This window comes from Mesocricetus auratus, unplaced genomic scaffold, assembly GCF_017639785.1.
Source record: "Mesocricetus auratus isolate SY011 unplaced genomic scaffold, BCM_Maur_2.0 Super-Scaffold_100014, whole genome shotgun sequence".
Lineage (NCBI taxonomy): Eukaryota > Metazoa > Chordata > Mammalia > Rodentia > Cricetidae > Mesocricetus > Mesocricetus auratus.
The window spans coordinates 22,595,882-22,615,960 of NW_024429197.1; the positions used below are offsets into that span (position 1 = coordinate 22,595,882).

Sequence of the window (20,079 nt, forward strand, 5' to 3'; positions counted from 1 at the left end):
GAGCTCGCCTGGGCGTGGCCGGACCGGGAGGGGCGGAGTCGGAGGCGTGTAGGGCGGGGTCTGTGACTAGAGGGCAGGACCTGAAGCGGGAGGGGCGGGGCCTGTGGCTGGGACATTCTTACAAGTAACCAAAGCTTTTCCCGGCTTCTAGTTTCTGGGACAACAGCGAGGCTTTAAAAAGCGAAATCTGATTCCTGGAATTGGAATTGGTTAGTACCGGAATTCTGAGCATCAGGTTCTAAATCCAAAAAGTCATGATTGATGATTGCTTCCTTCCTGATTTACCGGTCTATAAGGAGAATCAAATGGAATCCTGTTTGCCACAGTGCTTTGAAAACTTTGAGAGAGAGAGAGAGAGGAAAAAAAAAACCAAAACATTTTAAATACGGGGCCCCTTGGCCAGGCCTGGTGGTGTACACCTTTAATCCCAGCACAGGAGAGGCAAAGGCTCGAGGTTCTCTATAAATTGGAGAGAGATAGAGTTACGGGGGACAGAATTATCAAAGGAGTGTAAAGTAGAATTTCTAGCTATCATTTTCATTTGTTATATTAGCAAGAATTGACTAAAGAGAAGGACGTGAAGGAGGAGACAGAGTAATAGCAATAACTGCTTCTCTTTGGGTCTTTTATATTCCAGGCACTATTCTTAGAACAGTGCATTTTAAGTCCCTATTCTTCATAATAAGGATGCATTATACAGGCATTGAAAAGTGATTTCCCCATCTAGAAGTGCTAAAGCCAGTATTTTAGGCAGGATTCAGAGGACAACTACCTCTGGAGACACATTCAGACCTGCTTTGTTTCTTTGTGAAAGTAGTAAGAATTTCTGTACATGACGGTACACACACTTATCCCAGCACTCCAAAGGCAGAGGCAAATGCATCTCTGTATTTAAGCCTGATCTACCTAGCAGGCCTACATATTAAGCATCCAATGGGGAGCCTACATGAACATGTAGGTACTTTCAGTCCAACAGTGAGTTATATTCTTGGGAGGCCAATTCTACATTAGATTTCAAAACTTTAAAAATGGGCATAATCACATGAGTACTGGCGCACGCATGCACATGCACACACACGACACAGACACACACACACACACATTACTGCATGCTTCCATTTGCTTATACAAGGTATCAAAATTAGTCAAACTCTTAAGAAACATGAAGAGGCTGCAGGGGCTGGGGGCGGGGAGTGATTTCCAGGGTGTGGTGTGTGTGTGTGTGTGTGTGTGTGTGAGAGAGAGAGAGAGAGAGAGAGAGAGACAGAGAGAGAGACAGAGAGAGACAGAGAGACAGAGAGACAGAGAGACAGAGAGAAAGGCTGCCAGGGGTTTGTGTTGGGAGAGTGACATCCAGGGAGTGAGGGTGGGAGTGGAAAGGAGAGTTCTTGTTCTATGATACAGAGTTCATTTTGCAAGACAAAATTCAAGAGATTTAATGAATAGCAATGTTAATACTTTTGTATATAGACTTTAAATAACTGAAATACTGTGCCCCCAATCTTAGCTACTGGAAAAGCTGAGGCAGGAGGATCACAAGTTGAATGCCAGTCTGGGCTACATATGGAGTGAGTCTAAGATCAGCCTGGGGCAACTTACCGAGACTCTGTCTCACAAAAGAAGTGGGTTAGGGATGTAGTTTAGTGGTAGAACACGTGCCACAGTGTGAGAGACTGTAAATTCAATCCCCTACACCAGAGGGCTTTTCTTTTACCCCAGCTTTAAGAATTGGCTCCAGACATTTTAAGCAAATTTACATTTAAGAATTTGTCCTGCTGGGCATTGGTGGTGCATGCTTTTAATCCCAGCACTGGGGAGGCAGATCTCTGTGAGTTTGAGGCCAGCGTGGTCTACAGAGAAAGTTCCAGGACAAACCTCTAAAGCAATACAGAGAAACCCTGTCTCGGAAAACAAAAACAAAAACAAAAAAAACAAAACAAAAAAAAAACAAAAGAAGCTGTCCTAAGTAAATAATCATAAATAGCACTACTTACAAGGGGAAAACACTACACCAGTCAACATTTACGTTTTTTTTTTTTTTTTCTGGAGACAAGGTTTTTCTGTATAGCCCTGGCTGTCCTGGAACTCACTCTATAGACCAGGCTGGCCTGCTCTGCCTCCCAAGTGCTGGAATTAAAGACCTGCTAAGAATCAACATCTTATCATTAGGGTTAAGATGAATGAAAGAGGCACATAGAAGTCACAACTTTAATCTCATCACTCAGGAGGTAGAGGTAGGCTGACCTTTGTTCATCTGAGGCCAGTCTACATAGTGAGCTCTAGGACAGCCAGGGCTACATAGAGAAACCCTGTCTCAAAACAAACAAACAAAAAAATGGACAAAAGGGTAAATAAAATCCAACACAACAATTAAAATTGCATAGAAGAAAGTTTTATGACATAATAGAGTGCTCTTTAGACAGGCAGATTCCTAGAGCATGATGACCAGGCAACCTAAGCACTTTGGTGGGCCCAGGTTCAGTAACAGACAGTCTCAAAATATAAAGTGTTCAATTGAGGAAGACACTTGACATTGACCTCCAGTCTACACACACACACACACACACACACACACACACACACACACACACAGTGCTTTAGTAAATTAAAAATTTAAAAGCCAGCCAAGGCGATGGTGACTCATGTCTTTAATCCCAGTATTCAGGAGAAAGAGGCAGGCAGATCTCTGTGAGTTCAAGGCCAGCCTAGTCTACAAAGTGAGTCTTGAAAAAACCAACCAACCAACCAACAAACAAAAATAAATAAAGGAGAAAAGACAAGAAATGTCCTTTTAAAAGTCTAGTGACTAGGGGCTGGGGAGGTGTTCAATAAAACCATATTTGTTTAGCTGGAAGTCCAGAACTCCATTCATTTACCATTTAAAGAGAAGCATGGTTGGACCTGATTTTGTGAATGGCTTTAATCCCACTACTCAAGATGCAGATGCAGGAGGATTTGCAAGTTTGAGGACAGGGGCTGGAGAAATGGCTCAGAGGTTAAGGGCACTGGTTGCTCTTCCAGAGGTCTTGAGTTCAATTCCCAGCAACCACATGGTGGCTCACAACCATCTACAATGAGATCTGGTGCCCTCCTCTGGCCCATAAGCAGACATTCAGGCAGAACACTGTACACATAATAAATAAATAATTAAAAAAAACAAGTGTGAGGACAATCTGGACTATGTAGTGAAATGCTGTCTGAAAACAAAATAAACAATTAAAACTTGGGGGAAGGGACATAGACAAAGGTTGGGTTATGACTGCCAATATATTGTTATATGGGAGAGATAAGTCGTAGTGTTCTAGGGTGAGTACATTTATAATGATCTATTATATATTCAAGATAACTAGGAGACAGAGGAGTTGGAAGTTTCCTAACACAAATGAGTGATGAATGTGTAAGGACTCTGTGTGTGTGTGTGTGTGTGTGTGTGTGTGTGTGTGTGTGTGTGTGTGTGTGCTGGAGAGGAAACCCAGAGTCTTGACAGATGGATGAATTCCAGCATCTTAATTACTACACCAGCACTCTATACCCAAAGAAGCATGTGAGAGAAGCCCTTCAATGCAAGCATTTTCAGGAGGATATCCAGAAGAAAAGGATTTCTTTCTTTTTAAAGTGTTTTTAAGAAATAATTTTATTTTTATTTTATGTGCATTGACCGAGTATGTCTGTGTGAGTGTGTCAGATCCCCTGGAAGTGGAGTTACTGACAGTTGTGAGCTGCCATGTGGTTACTGGGATTTGAACCCATGTCATCTGGAAGAACATCCAGTACTCTTAACTGCTGAGTCATCTTTCCAGCCCAGAAAAGGGTTTCTTGCATTTGGGTCCCAGTGGGAAATCTTGGAGGAGTATGTAGTCAAGATGACTCAGAACTGCTCCTGAGATTCCTTAGAACACCACCTATGGTGATCGCTGGGGATGTCCACTGGCTAAGTGGGCTTCTGAGCCTTTGTGTAGAATCTCAGACAGTAAGCAGAGCTGCCGGGGCCCTATAGCTTGCTGACAAGTCTCAGCGACACTGAAGGTGACAGGTCAGCCACATCAGGGGCTCCAGTGCAGGCCTCCAACAAAATCTGCTAAACTCAACACCCAGTGTTCACTGAGCAAAAGAAACCACAGGGAATCTTATAAAAGTCCAAGTGCATATTTTGTATTGCTATGAATACAGTCATGGGCAGTACGGAGGTAAGCAGTTGGGAAGGGTGTGACACAGGAGGGGCAGGAAGCAGTTTGCTTGTCTGAAAGCATACATCAAGGTGTAGCTGGAGATAAAGCTGTGGGTTAAAGAGTATAGCTGACTGGCGGGTGTCTTGAAGCCAACCTTCTAATTTTTTAAGTGAGTTTAAGTTAGCATACAGGGTGATGTGTTTCCTCATGGCATTTTCATATGTGTATGCCATTACACTTTATCCTTATTCATCCCCTCTCCCAGTACCTTCTCATACATTCCCAGCCCCTTGTTGCTGTTCCCTCTCCTCCCCAATAGTCCTCCCTTCTGCTTTCATATTGCCTGCATTAGTTTGCTCTTTCCCTGCTTTTATAGTTTCTTTCTCCTCTCCCATGGTCTCCTTTCTACTTTCATAGCTTACACACACACACACACACACACACACACACACACACACACACACACACACACCTCTAAATGTTAGTCCCACATATAGGAAGAAATGAGCAGTATGGTTTCCCGAGTTTGCTTTATTTCCCTGTATATGGGCTCCAGTTCCATTCACGAATCTCCTAATCTATGCTGGTTGAGGTGTAAAGGAGAACAAGCTCTTAAGAAAAGGAGCGATGGGATCAAATTGCAGGAGTCACTGTTGCACCAAGCGCTGGAGGAAAAGAGAGCTGGGGGGGGGGGGAGGAAGCCCTTTCTTTGCCATAGCAGTAGACTGTTCCCTCGCTCTGGGAGCCTCCTTTCCACACTCCTGCTTTATCAGGGGTGGGCAGACAGGGCGTTGCTTGTTTGTTTGTAGGGACCTCCAGAAGGCCATCGATGGGGTAGAGGGAGCCCTTGGCATTGGGGCTCTCTGGTCGTCAGTCTAGAATATGAACTTTCCCCAGGCCTATCTCTTGGGATCTTCCCGGAACTCCTGCCTGATGTCAGGTCACCCCACCCATGGGAAGAAGATATTCCCAGCTAGGAGGTGCCAGCTCTGTCACTAAAGAACAAAGATCCCGCATCCCAAATGTGGTGAGTTATCTCCCTTCTTCCTTCTTGTCTTAGACTGTCTAGAGCTTTGAATTTCTCAGGACCCTCAAGCTCATGGACATAGAGGAATAATCTTTCGTTTTACAAAGAACAGCTTAAAGGATAAGGTGGGGCAATGGTTAACTGTCAATTAGGAGCCCAGATACAACGAGTGACGAGAATGATGGTGGGGGCTCCGTCTAAAGACTCTCACTTAATACCGCAGTGCTATCAATACTTGAGCAGCCATGTAGTTTGCCCTCACAGTCTGCTGGGTCCTGAACTGTAACTGTGAGTTAATGATGCCTGGGATCTTCTTAAACTGCTCAAGATCAGTAAAAGAATGTCTGCTGGGATCCTTTCCTCCTCTTTTTTCTTTTCTTTTTTTTCTGACTTAGAAGCTTCAAAAATCAAACTAGTTTAAACTTAAAATGTAACTGACTCTGGGGGAAAATACTTTCAACTTGTGTCATGGGAAGAAAATTCATTACTATATGAAGAATTTTGCAGGCATTAAGAGACAAATGTGTCAAAGAGAAAAACCAGCAAAATACAGAGGAAGTCATTGACAAGGACCAAATGAATGAATAATCAAATAAATACAGATTAACATGAAGGGCTATCACATTCTGAGAAATACAATTTTGTTATCAAATTGGTAAGAATTAAAAAAAAACTTGATACATTCCACTGAAGGCAAGGCTGTAGGAAAACAAGAAAATTTATTTTGATTGATTTGATTTAACTTTTCCTTAGGGAAATTTGGAGGTGAATTTTTCTAAAATGTATTTATTTTATTTTATGTACATTGGAATTTTGCCTGCATATATGTCTGTTTGAGGATGCTGGATCCCCTGGGATTGGAGTTACAGACAGTTGTGAGCTGCCATGTGTGCTCTGGGAATTGAACCTGGGTCTTGGCTGGAAGAGCAGCCGGTGTTCTTAACCTCTGAGCCATCTCTCCAGCTCTGATGGCGAAATTTTAAAACATCCCTATTTTAAAATTAGGAGACTCAAGGCCTAAGAGTTTAAGCAGTTTCCTTTAACTTAGAGTATCATTTAGTTGGAGACTACACTACTACCCCTAGGACTAAACCTCCTAGTTCCAGCCGCCAACCTATTGTCATTTGTCGTAATGTTTAAGCCTGTCATATGGAATTATTTTTTAAAATCCTCACAGGTCTGTGTTGGAACCCTGAAGCTATTTAGAAGAATATGTGATGGTATGGAAAATGTGTGTGATGCCACATTCACAGAAAACATCAGGTACCAAATCGCCACGATGGTTTTATGCTTTTACAAAGATTTATTATTTCTTATTTTATGTGTATGAGTGTTTTTGTCTGCGTGCATGTATTTATATCAGGTGCATGCCTGGTGCCTGTGGAAGTCAGAGGAGGGCATTGAATCTCCTGGAGTTGAAGTTACAGATGGTTGTGAGCTTCCATGTGGGTGCTAGGAATTGAACCCAAGTCCTCTGCAAGAACAGGCAGTGCACTTAATAGCTCAGCCATCTCTCCAGCACCCCCAGATTGTTTTCTGATAACCAAAGAGATACAAAGGATGTGAAATTTTGGAGAGAGTTTGGGAGTCTTCTCTCTTCCTAGAGTGTTGGCATTTTTGACGTCTCCCTCAGTGTGGCATGAAAGACTTTGTCACCTGCTAAAAGGCACTTCAGCATTAGCAAGTGGGCGGGCAGAGCTTTACTGGGGAACCCTTGGGGTCTCCCCTGCTAGAGCACATGGTGATCTGCACCTCTGAGCTATGACTATCCCCTTTTAGTTCCGTACGTTTATCAAGCACTTGTTCTCCAAGGCGTCTATGGCCAGGGCTTGGTGCACATTCTTTTCTTGAATCCTCCCACCTATCTGTGAAGAAGCCCCTCCCCCCAGGATTGAGAATTTGACATCACCGATAGTACACAACTTTACTAGAGATGTAGAGCTAGCAAATGGAAACAGGTGAGATCTAAACCCAGGTCTACTCAACTCCCACTGCCTGATTGAAGGATGGGTGTCTCCATGACGAAATGGTGGACTTGGAAGCCCCTTGGTTAAATATAAACATAAAAGGGTGTCAGGGAGGCTGGAGAGATGACTCAGCATTAAGAGCCCTTGCTACTCTTGCAGGGGACCATTCTCTGGACCCACACCAGGCCTCTCACCACCACCAGTGTCTCCAGTTAAGAGGAGGTAGCCTCTGAGGGCACCTGCACTCACGTGGTACACATGCCTCCCCTCATATCTACATAAAAATAAAAATATTTAAAGATGAAGAAAAGAGAGAGTTTCTGAGAATTTTAGTCACACTGTCACATGAGCATAAGGGGAGTCTCACAAGGCAGTGGGTAGTGAAGCTGGGCTTAGAAGCACATGTCCTTGCTCCTCGGGTGGGACACGTGACCTGGATCTCAGCTCCAGGTCCTAGGTTGCTCAGCTCAAGTTCATCAGTCCTCCTCTGGTGTCTGTCCTAGTTTGTATGGAGAGACCACCAAGTACCTCTGGCTCCTGGTTTCTCGGCTGCCTCCTCACTCTAGCCTTCCTCCAGCTGCCTGCTCCGGTGTCAGGTAGGCGTTTTGGATCTTTCTCTGCTTGGGAGGTCTGACAGGGTTGAGGCATGGCGCTGGAATGGCGCTGGAATTTGGTTCTTCTTGGGGTTGGTTTTCCATTGTCCTTGCCAGGCTGTGCCCTTCCCTAAAATGCTCCCCTTTCTCACTCCTCCTCAAGCCATCTCTTCAGTAGCCTTCTCCCCTTTTGGTCTCTGTCGTGCAGGGGATGCTCACAAGTTCTACCTGGCCCCACTGGGGGGCACAGCGGAGCTGCCCTGCCCTCTCTTGCTCTGGCCAGGCATGGTGCTCAGCGAGGTTAGGTGGCAACGACCCGCACACCTGCCTCATACCCAGGCTGTCCACGTGTTCCGGGACGGGCAGGACAGAGATGACGATCTGATGCCGGAATACAAGGGCAGGACGAAGCTGGTGAGAGATACTCTCAAGGGAAGTTACTCTCTGAGCATCAGCAATGTGAGGCTCGAGGACCGAGGGCTGTACCAATGCCAGTTCCGGGTTGGAAACCAGAGTCAAGAAGGCAACGTGACCCTGCAAGTGGCAGGTTAGGTTGGCGTGGAGGGGCTTGGGTTATTTGCGGCAATTGCTTTGTCGGCTGTCTTCTCTAGTCCGATCTGCTCATCTCAACGAAGCCCTGACTGGTGTTTCTTTCTGACCCGGGAAGAAAGCTGGATTGTGGAAAACACTGTATGATGCAGGACCTGGATAAACACAGGGTTGTAGGCTCAGACAAGGGCAGCTTTCTCTGCTCCATTACCAAGAAACTCAGAACCAGGGCAGCAAGGAGAAGTCCTCAAGGGTCAGAATTTCCAGCGGTGGCAAGGATTTGCTTCATGGTCCTTTCCCAGGTTCTTGAGTGTTTAAAGGACCAGAAGTCAGATACTGTTTCTCAAACTAGCGTCAGTGTTTTAATAGAATCAGTCTAACTCAGACCCAACCCAAGTCTCTGCGTTCACTTCCTGCCAGCTCCATGGGGTTACCACTGATCATCTTTTTTTTTTTTTTTTTTTTTTTTTTTTTTTTGGTTTTTACAAGACAGGGTTTCTCTGTATTGTTTTGGAGGCTATCGGTCCAGCCCAGCCTTGAACTCACAGAGATCCACCTGCCTCTGCCTCCTGAGTGCTGGGATTAAAGGTGTGCACCACCACCGCCCAGCTGATCATCTTTTAAAAGATGTATTTATTTATTTTATGTGGTTGGGTGTTTTGCCTGCATGTATATCTGTATACCACTTGGGTACCTGGGGCCCACAGACTCCAGAATTGTCAGATCCCCTTGGGACTGGAATTACAGACAGTTGTGAACTGCCATGTGGCTGCCGGGAATCAAACCTGGGTCTTCTGGAAGGGCAGCCAGTATCTTAACCCCTGAGTCATCTTTTGATTGTCCTTTAGTTACATAAGAGGGACAGATTAATTTAAAACACACAAGAGTTGGTAGACTCCCGTCATGGAGTCCTTTGGGGGAGGGCAAATCATTTTCAAACAGGGACTGAGATAACCAAGTAATCAGAATAGTGTGGGGCTGGTTTTGCCATGTGTGGATCTTGAACTTCATTTGGATTGACTGTTTTATTTCATTGTGGTGGATAGAGAGCAGCTGTGGGTAAGGATAAGAAGGCAGAAACTAAGTTCTGCTACCAGCCATGGCTGTCCATCGGAGGAAGGGGTGGAGGGCAGGACATTGGCTAGGGCTGTGTCCTTGCTGGGTCCCTGCCAGTCAGCTGGGTTGCCTCAGTCAGGCAATCTGTCCTCTTCAGTTTTAGGTTCTGATCCCTTCATCCACGTGAAGAGTTATGATGCTGGGTGGATCCAGCTGGTGTGCCAGTCAGTGGGATGGTTCCCAAAGCCATGGACCGAGTGGAGAGACACTGAGGGCAGGGTGCTTCAGTCCCTATCGGAGGCCCACTTCCTGGATGAAACTGGACTATTCCGAACAGCAGTGTCCAGCAGAATCAGGGACAACTCTGTGGGAAACGTGTCCTGCACTGTCCGTAATGAGGTCCTTGGTCAAGAGGAGACCACGATCATGGTTATTGGAGGTAATACTGGGGTGCAAATCAGCTTGAGGCTCCTGAGAGGCCTGGAGGAAACTCCTACCTCAGTGGGACCTTTATAAAGAATTTTCAGGGGTGGGGATATGGCTCAGTGATTGGGGCACACACATATACATATAAAAATTTTAAACTAATTTTTTCAATTTTTTGTTCTATGAATTATATCGTATAACAGCTCTAAGAATGCATATTGCAAAAAAAAAACCCTGAAAAAGTGGAGCATTTTGGAGAAATCAAAACAATGGCAAAGACTCATAAATTACAGAGAACTACTGCTAACATATGTGTACCTCATTTCTTTTCTCACTTCTCAACTCATAAGCTATTTTTGTCTATATCCTTAAGTATTTTTTCATAATTTGATTTTGGGTTATTTCACCACGTGGCTATAGACCAAAACACATTAACTGAAGGCTGTCTCTGGGACTCCAGATGCTTTGCAATTTCCCTCCTCATGTAATAACTCATGATGCAGTGGACATCTTCACACATATTTGCCAGCTGATGCAGAAGACATTCTAAAAATATAAATAGAACGTAAAAAGTGTGAAGCTTTGAAATATGGGATCATGTGATAAATTAAGTTGGTAAAGAAGCCTCCTGGACATCTCCAATCTTTTCTTCATTCCTCCCTTTTTACCCCTCTCCCTCTTCTGCCAATGCCTCTCCCTAGCTGGTAAGAGTGTAAGATTACTTATTTAAGTCCTTCCCCTCCACTACAGTCCCAGGGAATTAGGACTCTTACCATCTCCATTTTACAGATGAGTTAGCCCAGGTTGGGAGAGGCTGGGTCTCTTTCCTAGAGTCACCTGATGCTTGAACAAGGACATACAGCCAGCCCGGACTCCCTGCCACTTGTCACAGCTCCACCACTTTCCTGTCTTGCCTCCTGGGATCGCAGTCATGCAGTCCTACCCTACCCCTTTTCCTTCCTGTCTGGGCTTTGGGCCTGCTGTCATGGCCCAAAGACCTCGTATTGCCTGCCACTGCTGATGGTGGCACAAAGAAGCTGCCTGGAACCCACTGTTGTAGCCAAGTCTGTGGTTGCACAACAGAAAGGGTTTGGGGAGAAGGCAGGCAGAACTCCTGAGGAACTGCTGGTAATTATTACGAGCACACATTCAGAACTTTGGGCCCCTAGAGCGTTTGTCCATGGAATTAGAGGACAGGGTAAGCTTGTGGCTGAGAAGCCTTTATGAGATGTGAACAGCCCCTTTCTCTTTGTCACCTAGAGTTTGAGTTAACAAGAGAAGCAAAGAGCCTTATCATTCTAGGCAGGGCGCTCCCTAGAGGCCATGGAGACAGTTGCATGTGCCTGAGCCACCTGCCCTCCGAGGCAGGGAGCTGCTCTCAGATGTCTCCTTGAGTGTAGTCACTGTGCTCTCCATTTCAGCCCCAGCTCCTGGAAGTCTGTCCTCTCCAGCCGTGGCCCTCTCCGCGGTCTTGCCTATCTTGGGGCTCCTCATCCTCCTTGGCATTTGGCTCATCTGTAAACAAAAAAGATCAAAAGGTAACTTGGCGGTGAAGGAGCTGTGGGGACAGGGGTGTGTAGAGGTGAGGGTGTGAGGAGTGTGGGACACTGTGACTGCTCTGGGGAAAGAGCAACACAAGTAGATGTGGGCATGGCATTACTACAGCAGGGAGACCCTGGGACGTGAAACCTGGGACAGTCACAAAGCAGGGACTCACATGGCACAGGGAATGGAGTGACTGCAGAGAGCCTCTGAGCAGAGCTGTGAACTCTCACCCTTTGAGAAATTAGATAGGAACCAACCCTGGCAGCTTTCTAATTAACTGATATTAGAGCCTTTTAATCAGGAAATCCAATTATATTCACTTGGGAAAAACTCTCATTAAAATGGTCACATTTCTTGGGCTCTTGATTGCAAAGGATTTGGAAAGTTACATAACCTGCCATCTCTTCCCTCATTTGATGGTGTGAAGACTGTTCTTTTCAAACAGTCATACACCTCTATTGGCAAGGGGTCAGGCCTACGAAGATGGCTTAGGTCATGTTTGGGTAACACCATGTGTTGGAAAGTTCTGCCTAAGCTGATCTCGCTCTCCCTTTCTCCTTTCTAGAGAAGCTTCTCTACGAACAGGTGATGGAGGTAGGTAAGTGTCCGGGCAGGGCTGGGGGCACACTTTTGGTTTTTTGATTTCTGCATCTCCAGGGCTCACAGAGCTGACGTTCCGCCACCTTCTGTTTGTGTTGATGGAGGAACTCAAAGCCTTTCCCCCCAAGCAGTGGTGAAGCACTGGGTGGAGACACCCTGATCAGAACCTTGTTTTGAAGAAAGCGCTTTGGCTATTGTGTTGTGAGGAGACCAGAGGAGTAAGACAGAACATGCGAGACAAACTGGGTTTCCATTTTTGTGGTTCAGAAGAGAGATGACGGGCTGGATCAGGAGGGGTGGAAATGAAGATGGCAGAGTTGGGGCGGTTCAAGAACTGATAAAACCAACAGGAACTCAGGACCTTCCTCAGAAATGGCCAGGAGTCTTATTTGCCTTCCCCTTTCTTTCTCTAGAAAATCTTCTGGAAGACCATGCCAAAGAAAAAGGTATGTACAGAATGAGAAGCAGGGAGAAAATATGGCATTCTTTCTACTTACAGTAAACGCCAGCAGTTCCTCCGTAGTATTAGGATTTAGTTTCCAGTGTCAAGGGGCAATGCAGTTGGTGGCAGTGGGTGAAGAGATGCCAATGCTCAAAGTGCATGTGTCTGGGTCATCAAGTGCTTCCTTCACCAGTCTTTCTAGCAAAGGAGGTTTGCTTGTGACTGAAACAATATGAACAAAGTCACATGGGATGCATGGGAAGTCAGGAACCCCATGACCTTGACATGGAGAGAGGTGGTGTGGTGCCGTGGAAGGGCTGCAGGCTCTGGGGCCAGCAGTGCTTGACTCAGCTTGCTGGTCTGCCATATTGAATAATTCAGTCTTGCTTTGACCTCTGGATTCCTCATCTGTAATATAGAGATAGGAAGTTCCAGTGTTAAAGGAGAAAACATTTCCAAAGATCTGTCACAGTGTCTGGGACTCCTTTCTCTCAATGCCATTTTGTCATCATTTATTGGATTAATGTGTGCTGACGTCCACCCAGGACAAAAGTCAAAAGGCATGCTTTTGAAGTCTTGCGGAGAGAATATATCTCTGCCTTCATGGCTTCTAGTTCAATGATGTTAGATTCTGTGCCCTACCTCACTTCTCTCCAACCTGGAGTTGGAGTTTGGAGTGTACACTGTGGTCATGTTGGCTGTTCTGCTCAAGAGCACAAAAGAACTCAGAAGTCAGACACACTTGAGTTTGAATCCCGCCTCCTTGGTCACTTACTAGTTAGATGACCTTGAGAAAATTTCATGTCCTTCTGAGCCTCAGCCCATTTTCTTCAAAGCAGAAATAATAATTCCATGCATTGCCACGTCTCTTTCTGTGTGAGAGCAGGACATGGTGAATGTAAGTGGTTAGTCGTAGAAATGACAGTTGTACATCCTAAGCTCCTGAGAAGCTATGGCATATTCAGCTTCACCGTTCCAAGCCCAGGAGCCTACCCTGTGTCCAGCCCTTGGCTGGGTGGACTCAGATGGGTAGCTCTGATTCTCTGGCAAGGATCATGCTAGGCTGGGGAACAAATGGGCCAGGTGGGCCCTCTAGAGAAGCTAGAAGCAGTCTTGCAAAGCATAAGAAGCATATAAATATTCCAAACTTCCGGGAACCCTGGATTGTGTAAACAGTGACTTTGGAGAATTGCTATAGAGAATTATAAAGTCATTCTAGTGAGTGAGTCAGTGCTGGGCTTTTAGCTACTTTACACCTTAGATACTGTAAACAGGAGGCTACAAAAAAGGCAGTAAGGTACGTGCACATGTGTGTGCATGCTTTCTCTCTCTCTCTGTCTCTCTGCCTCTGTCTCTCTCTGTCTCTCTCTGTCTCTCTCTCTGTCTCTCTCTCTCTCTCTCTCTCTCTCTCTCTCTCTCACACACACACACACACACACACACACACACACACACGTGTGTGTGTTCTGGTATTACCAACATGGAAATAGACAGAAGTGAGACTAGACAGAAACAAAGGAAAAGGAGACCCAAAGCTCAGCTTGCTGGCAGGAAAATGACACAAGATCCATTGGACTCTTGTGTCTGACCTTTAAAACCAGGGATTAGATTAGGAGCTTATGGAAGCAGCTCCAACCTTTTCTTCATGGGGTGGCAGATCCCCAGGGATAAAGGGTCAGGCTCTGGTCACTCACTCATTTCTCTCTCTCTCTCTCTCTGGTTTTCAGGAAGACTCCACAAAGCCCTCAGTAAGTCCTGGAAAGTTCTGTTGTGCCACCTTCTCTTTGCTGCCGTCTCTGCTGCGGGCTGAGTGACTCAGTTTCACTATGTGGGCAAGGGAACAGGGTAATTCTAGGAAGGCCTAGGGTTTCCTGGCTCTTGACACCCCACTGTGAACACTCTCTGCTTCTCTTTCCTGCAGAGCACTTATGTAGCTTCTAAGGGGAACTGTTTTACCAACATGTGTGCCTCTCTTAGGCAAAGCCATCTGGACATCCTTTACATCCAGGCACAGTATTTCCTTAAGCAGGGTCTGTGGTAGTTGAATCCCCACTTAAATGTGACACAGCCTTCTGAATTCTCAGCCATTGCATCCACGAGAACCAATTTTTAACATTTAATAATAACAAAAACCTGCCAGGCATGGTGGCACATACTTTAATCCCATCACTCAAGAGGCAGAGGCAGCCAGATCTGTGATATATAGCCTGGTCTGTATATCAAACCCCGGGCCAGCCAGAGCTGCGAAGTGAGACCTTGCATCCTAAAACAAAACAAAACCCACCACCAACAAACCAAAAAAGAAGAAAACAAACAAAAAAACTGAAGGCATGTGACATGTCTACATATTTTACATAGAGAAAATACACTTGCTAACAAGATTTAATAGGGATTTGGTGACAGTTTTACACAAATTTATATTTTATTGGGTAACATCTTCACACGCTTTGCTTATATTGTCACCTACAAGTGTGACATGTAGTATTTATTGGACCTGTAGGTGCAGCATGAATCTAATTGGTCTTAATAATAAAAACCCAGAGTTAGATATTATGGGTTAAAGCTGAAAGTTTCAACCTCTACGTAATCCTCAGACTGAAAGGACAGAGATGCTGTCTCCACCTGCCTTATATTTTTGTCTACACTTCCCTAGTGCTGGGATTAAAGGTGCATGCCTCCCAAGTACTGGGATCAATGGTATGAGATCCCAAGTTGATGGGATCAAAGGTGTGAGCCCACCACTACCTGGCCTCTATGGCTAACTAGTGACTAGCCCCATCCTCTGATCTTCAGGCAAGCTTTATTTATTAGAGCACAAACAAAATATCATCACATGTAGGTAAGCTTTGGTTCACATAGGAATTTGGTCATCGTGTCATATGTCTGGGCCACAGCTGGGAGACACGTCACTATTGCAGACATCATTATGGGGGAAGTCCCAGGACATGGCTGCTTCTAATCTGCTATAGGTGTGAGGGACCAAAGCATTGTGAGTGAGTAATTGTCATTGTTCTGATGTGTTCACTGTTTTTATTCTTCAGAGAAACTCCGGAGTGAACTGAGTAAGTTTCCCACATTTTTATAATTTCAATACCAACCAACTTATCTCCTGCCCTGTAATCCACTGACAGACAGCTCACCTCCTGTTTCTTCTCCCCCAGAGTTGAAAAGAGCAGCAGCCAATGCAGGTGAGATGCTCTTGCCCCCGTTAGGCTCCGCCCTCTGGGCTGCCTCCATTTATTTCTACTCTGCTTTAACAAACCCCGCCTTTGCCTTTCAGGTTGGAGAAGAGCCCGACTGCATTTTGGTAAGTTAAATCAACCTTACCGGTTTCCATTCCAGAGTCCATCTTTCTCAAATTCTGTCACTTAAGCTTTTACCCCGTTCCATTTGGATGAAGACTGTAAATTTTGTTACATTATTATTATTAGTTTTGTCACTGTGCATAGTTGGATAAAATCTGTGATTCTCTTTGATTTCCCTCAAAGTATTGCGACCAAGGATCTGGTATATCTGGCTTACAGTTTACAGTTAATCATCAGGCAAAGCCAAAGCAGGAATCTGGGCGCAGGGACTAAGTACAGACCATGGGGATGCTGCTTATTGGCTTGCTATCTACGGTTTGTCCAGCCTGCTTTCTCATACAACTCAGGACCACCCAGGGGTGACACCATCCACAGCTGGCCACATCAACCATTAATCAAGTTTTGCCACATCTACTATTAATCAAGAAAATGAACCCAAAAGATTTTCCTACAATTTAATCTGATGGAGGCATTTTATTTTGTTTTGTTTTGTTTCTTTCGAGACAGGGTTTCTCTGTATGGCTCTGGTTGTCCTGGAACTTGCTCTGTAGACCAGGCTGGCCCTGGAACTCACTCTGTAGACCACGCCAACCTCAAACTCACAGATATCTGCCTGCCTCTATCTCCTGAGTGCTGGGATTAAAGGCATGCACCACCACTGCCCGGATGAGAGGCATTTTCTTTATCTTTTTTTAAAAAAAAGATTTATTTATTAATTATGTATACAATGTTCTGCCTGCGGGTATGCCTGTAGGCCTGTAGGCCAGAAGGGTGTCAGATCTCATTACCATGTGGTTGCTGAGAATTGAACTTAGGACCTTTGGAATTGGCAGTACTCTTAACCCCTGAGCCATCTCTCCAGTCTGGGAGGCATTTTCTTAAATGAGTTTCCCTCTTCCCAGATTACTGTAGCCTAGTGGTCCTCAACCTTCCTAATTCTGCAACCTATAATATAGTTCCTCATGTGCTGAGCCCCAACCATGAAATTATTTCATTGCTACTTCATAACTGTAACTTTGCTACCATTATGAATTGGAATGTAAATATCTAATATACAGGTTATCTGATATACAATACCCAAAGGGGTCTTGACCCACAGGTCCAGAACGACTAGAGTCTAGCTTGTTATTAGGTTGACAAAAACTAGCCAGAACAGGGTCTAACACCCAAGTGTAGATTTTGTGTGTGTGTGTTTTGTCTTTTTGAGGCAGTCTAATGCAGTGCTGGCTGGTTTCGAATTCTCTCTGGGGCCAAGGATGATCTTGAGCAACTGATGCTCCAGCCTCCTCTCCCCAGTATGTCATGTGTCACCCCACCTGTTTTACATAGTGCTGGAGACAGAACCAAGGGCTTCAGGCACACTAGGCAAGCTTTCTGCCTGCAAGCTAGAAGTCTGGTTCCAGTACATCTGTGGGGGTGGTCAGGGAAAGTCATAAGCAAAACCAGATCAACGATAGATCGCAGACCTCCGGAGTAATCTCCCCTCCAAATCTACATGAAGATTCCTTAAAACATAAATTTCTCTTCTCACTTCTCTGCAGTGGTGGTGACCTTGGACCCTGACACAGCACATCCCAAACTCATCCTATCTGAGGATCGGAGATGTGTGAGGCTGGGCGACAAGAAGCGGCCTGTTCCTGACAACCCTCAGAGGTTTGATTTTGTTGTCAGTGTCCTCGGCTCTGAGTGCTTCACGACTGGCTGTCACTACTGGGAAGTGTACGTGGGTGAGAAGACCAAATGGATCCTTGGAGTGTGTAGCGACTCTGTGAGCAGGAAAGGGAAGGTCACAGCCTCACCTGCCAACGGCCACTGGCTTGTGCGACAGAGCCGCAGGAACGAGTATGAAGCTCTCACGTCCCCGCAGACGTCCTTCCGTCTGAAGGAGTCCCCAAAGTGCGTGGGGGTTTTCTTGGACTATGAAGCAGGAGTCATCTCCTTCTACAATGTCACTGACAAGTCCCACATCTTCACCTTCACCCACAGTTTCTCTAGCCCCCTTCGCCCTTTCTTTGAACCTTGTCTTCATGACGAGGGGAGAAACACAGCACCTCTAATCATTTGTACTGAACTACAGAAATCAGATGAATCGATTTTCACCAAACAAGAAGGAAAAAGCAAAGCTAACGGAGACGTGTCCCTGACGGTGAATCCATCCTTACTGTCTCCTCAGGGTCCTGAGCTTTTCCCAGTCAACGATACCTGGCCCTCTAACCTTGGCCCCGCCCTGCAGGGGTTCAAGGCGCCTTCCTTGTAGGACTGTGTCCTGTGATCCACTCACGTGGGCACCCTGGCCTCTGTCTCCTGGCCAGCACCTGTTTCTTCAGTACTTCATGTCTTTGACTCAAACCCAGACCCTTCTGTGGTTTCCGTTTGCACCACCTTTCTTCCAGGGCTCAATTCTGAACGTTGCCTTTTGATTTTCTAGAGACTAGACATTTCCATTGCCCTGGTGGATGCCTTCTTGAAATGAACAGAGCTGAATCAGTAGAGGGTTAGTAGGACACACTGGTTGTATTGCAGCAGCGTTCAGTGCAGGCTCAGGGGACACGGCTATGGACCTGAGGAAACCCTGACAGGAACTTCTCAGTGTCAACCTTCTAAGTGGGTTTTCAGTTGTGAAGCTACAGCCCCAGACCCCAACTTCTTCTTCCATCAAAGACTGTTCTTCTGTTTTCCGCCCAGTTCAGGCCACTAACTCCTAAAGCCAGCTCTTCACAAGCAGATGTCTTGTAAATCACGCATCCTCCCTTCTTTGTGCAGGACTGAAACAGAGATGTCAACACCCCATAGTTTTCTGTTTCCTTCATGCTTGTTTATAGCATTGGCTGGAGATATCCACAGTGTATGTTTTCAACAGCTAGTTTGAAATGGAGACATCCAGACTGTACATGTTTTCAAAAATCAATTAACCTACATGATGACCAGGAGCCATAATGTCCCCCCAAACCTCAACATAGGCATGGGGCTGATAGGCACAACTGTAAACACAGCAGTCTAGCTGTATGGCCTTGGGCAGATGTCACTCCGTAGTCTATGGCTCTGGCCCTTCTGAATACCTCATGAAGTTCAGAGAGGCCCAGTGAGAAAAAAATGACAGTTTGAGCCATTCACCTCAACACACCCACAAGACCATTACTCTTCAAGATTTGACAATAGCCTCTGGGTCGGAGATTACGGATTTCAAGAAAGCTGGCCTTATGAAAACAAGACATTGGTGGGTATGGTGGTGCACATCTTTCATCCCAGCAGGCAGACCTCTGTAAGTTTGAGATGAGCCTGGTCTGCATAATGAGTTCCAGGAAAGCTAGAGGTGTATGGAGAGACCCTATCTTAATTCCCTCCACCCACTAAAAAAAATCCAAAACCAAATAAGACATCTTATTTGGAAGATTATAAGGTGAGACAATAAAGTAATGAATTCAGGGCTGGAAAAATGACTGCTCACTTAAGAGCATGGTATTGCTCTTGAAGAGGACCTGAGTTTGGTTTCTGGCACCCAGATTGGGCAGTTGACAACCACCTGGAACTCCAGCTCTAGAGGACGAAGTTTCCTCTTTTAGCCTTCAAGGGCACCTTCGACACACTGCACATAAGTATACATCAACACACACACACACACACACACACACACACACACACACACACTTTAAAATGTGGATTAGAAACAAAAGGCAAGGCACTTTCAAGTAACACCAGGTATGTGATTCAGCCTATTTGTGGATCTTTCCATTAGTTTGCAGGTGGAAAGGCAGCCGGACTCCTCTGAAACTAGATCTGTTCCAAGTTCTTTCCAATAGTGCCAGTATTAGCCAGGGTTCTCTAGAGAAACAGAACCAACAGTGTGTGTGTGTGTGTGTGTGTGTGTGTGTGTGTGTGTGTGTGTAGTGAGGGGTGGGGGCAGAAAATGAATAAGTATGAGACTGAAGTCGGCAGGTTGGAGACTTAGAAAGCCAATGTTTTAATTTCAGTACAAGGCAGGGAAAGAACTGATGTCCTGCCCAAAGCCACAGAACTGTTCTGAGAACTTCCACTGGTTGGGTGGCTACAACTGGATTTCAGGAGGGTAACTGCTTTACTCAGTCTACTGATTAAGTGTCAATGTTGTCCAAACTACCCTCACAGGGACAGCAAATATAATGTCTGATGAAGTACCTGGGAACTTTGTGACCTGGTCAATGTGATACATAAAATTTGCCAATATAGGACCCAGAGGGAATATTTTGTTTGTCTTTGTACAGTTATTAAATACAACTTTTAGTATTTATTGTTTGGCATATTGTCTTCATTGTGAAGGAAGTTGTGGAGAAAACACATGATGGAGTTGGTTTCTGAAGAGCTCAGCTTCTGTTCAAGCAAACTTTAGACACAGTTCATAATAAACCCAGTTTTACTCCCGA

At 45.4% G+C, this 20,079-nt stretch overlaps 1 protein-coding gene across 1 annotated transcript; it reads left to right on the top strand.

The window, feature by feature from the left end:
• The first annotated feature begins 7,666 nt into the window (after positions 1-7,666).
• Positions 7,667-20,079, top strand: LOC101823501 (erythroblast membrane associated protein (Scianna blood group)). The gene is made up of 11 exons (XM_005083858.4): positions 7,667-7,759; positions 7,965-8,303; positions 9,519-9,800; positions 11,209-11,325; positions 11,898-11,930; positions 12,346-12,378; positions 14,102-14,122; positions 15,416-15,436; positions 15,536-15,562; positions 15,655-15,681; positions 17,221-20,079. The coding sequence occupies exons 1-11, from the start codon at positions 7,672-7,674 to the stop codon at positions 17,934-17,936; spliced, it is 1,704 nt and encodes a 567-aa protein (XP_005083915.2). The 5' UTR covers positions 7,667-7,671; the 3' UTR covers positions 17,937-20,079.

Excerpts from the sequence above, each read along its gene's own strand:
- LOC101823501 (XM_005083858.4), top strand. The coding sequence starts at position 7,672 with ATGGAGAGACCACCAAGTACCTCTGGCTCCTGGTTTCTCGGCTGCCTC. Across the intron at positions 7,760-7,964 it reads GCTGCCTGCTCCGGTGTCAG|GGGATGCTCACAAGTTCTAC; the intron begins GTAGGCGTTTTG and ends TCTGTCGTGCAG. Across the intron at positions 12,379-14,101 it reads AGACCATGCCAAAGAAAAAG|GAAGACTCCACAAAGCCCTC; the intron begins GTATGTACAGAA and ends TCTGGTTTTCAG.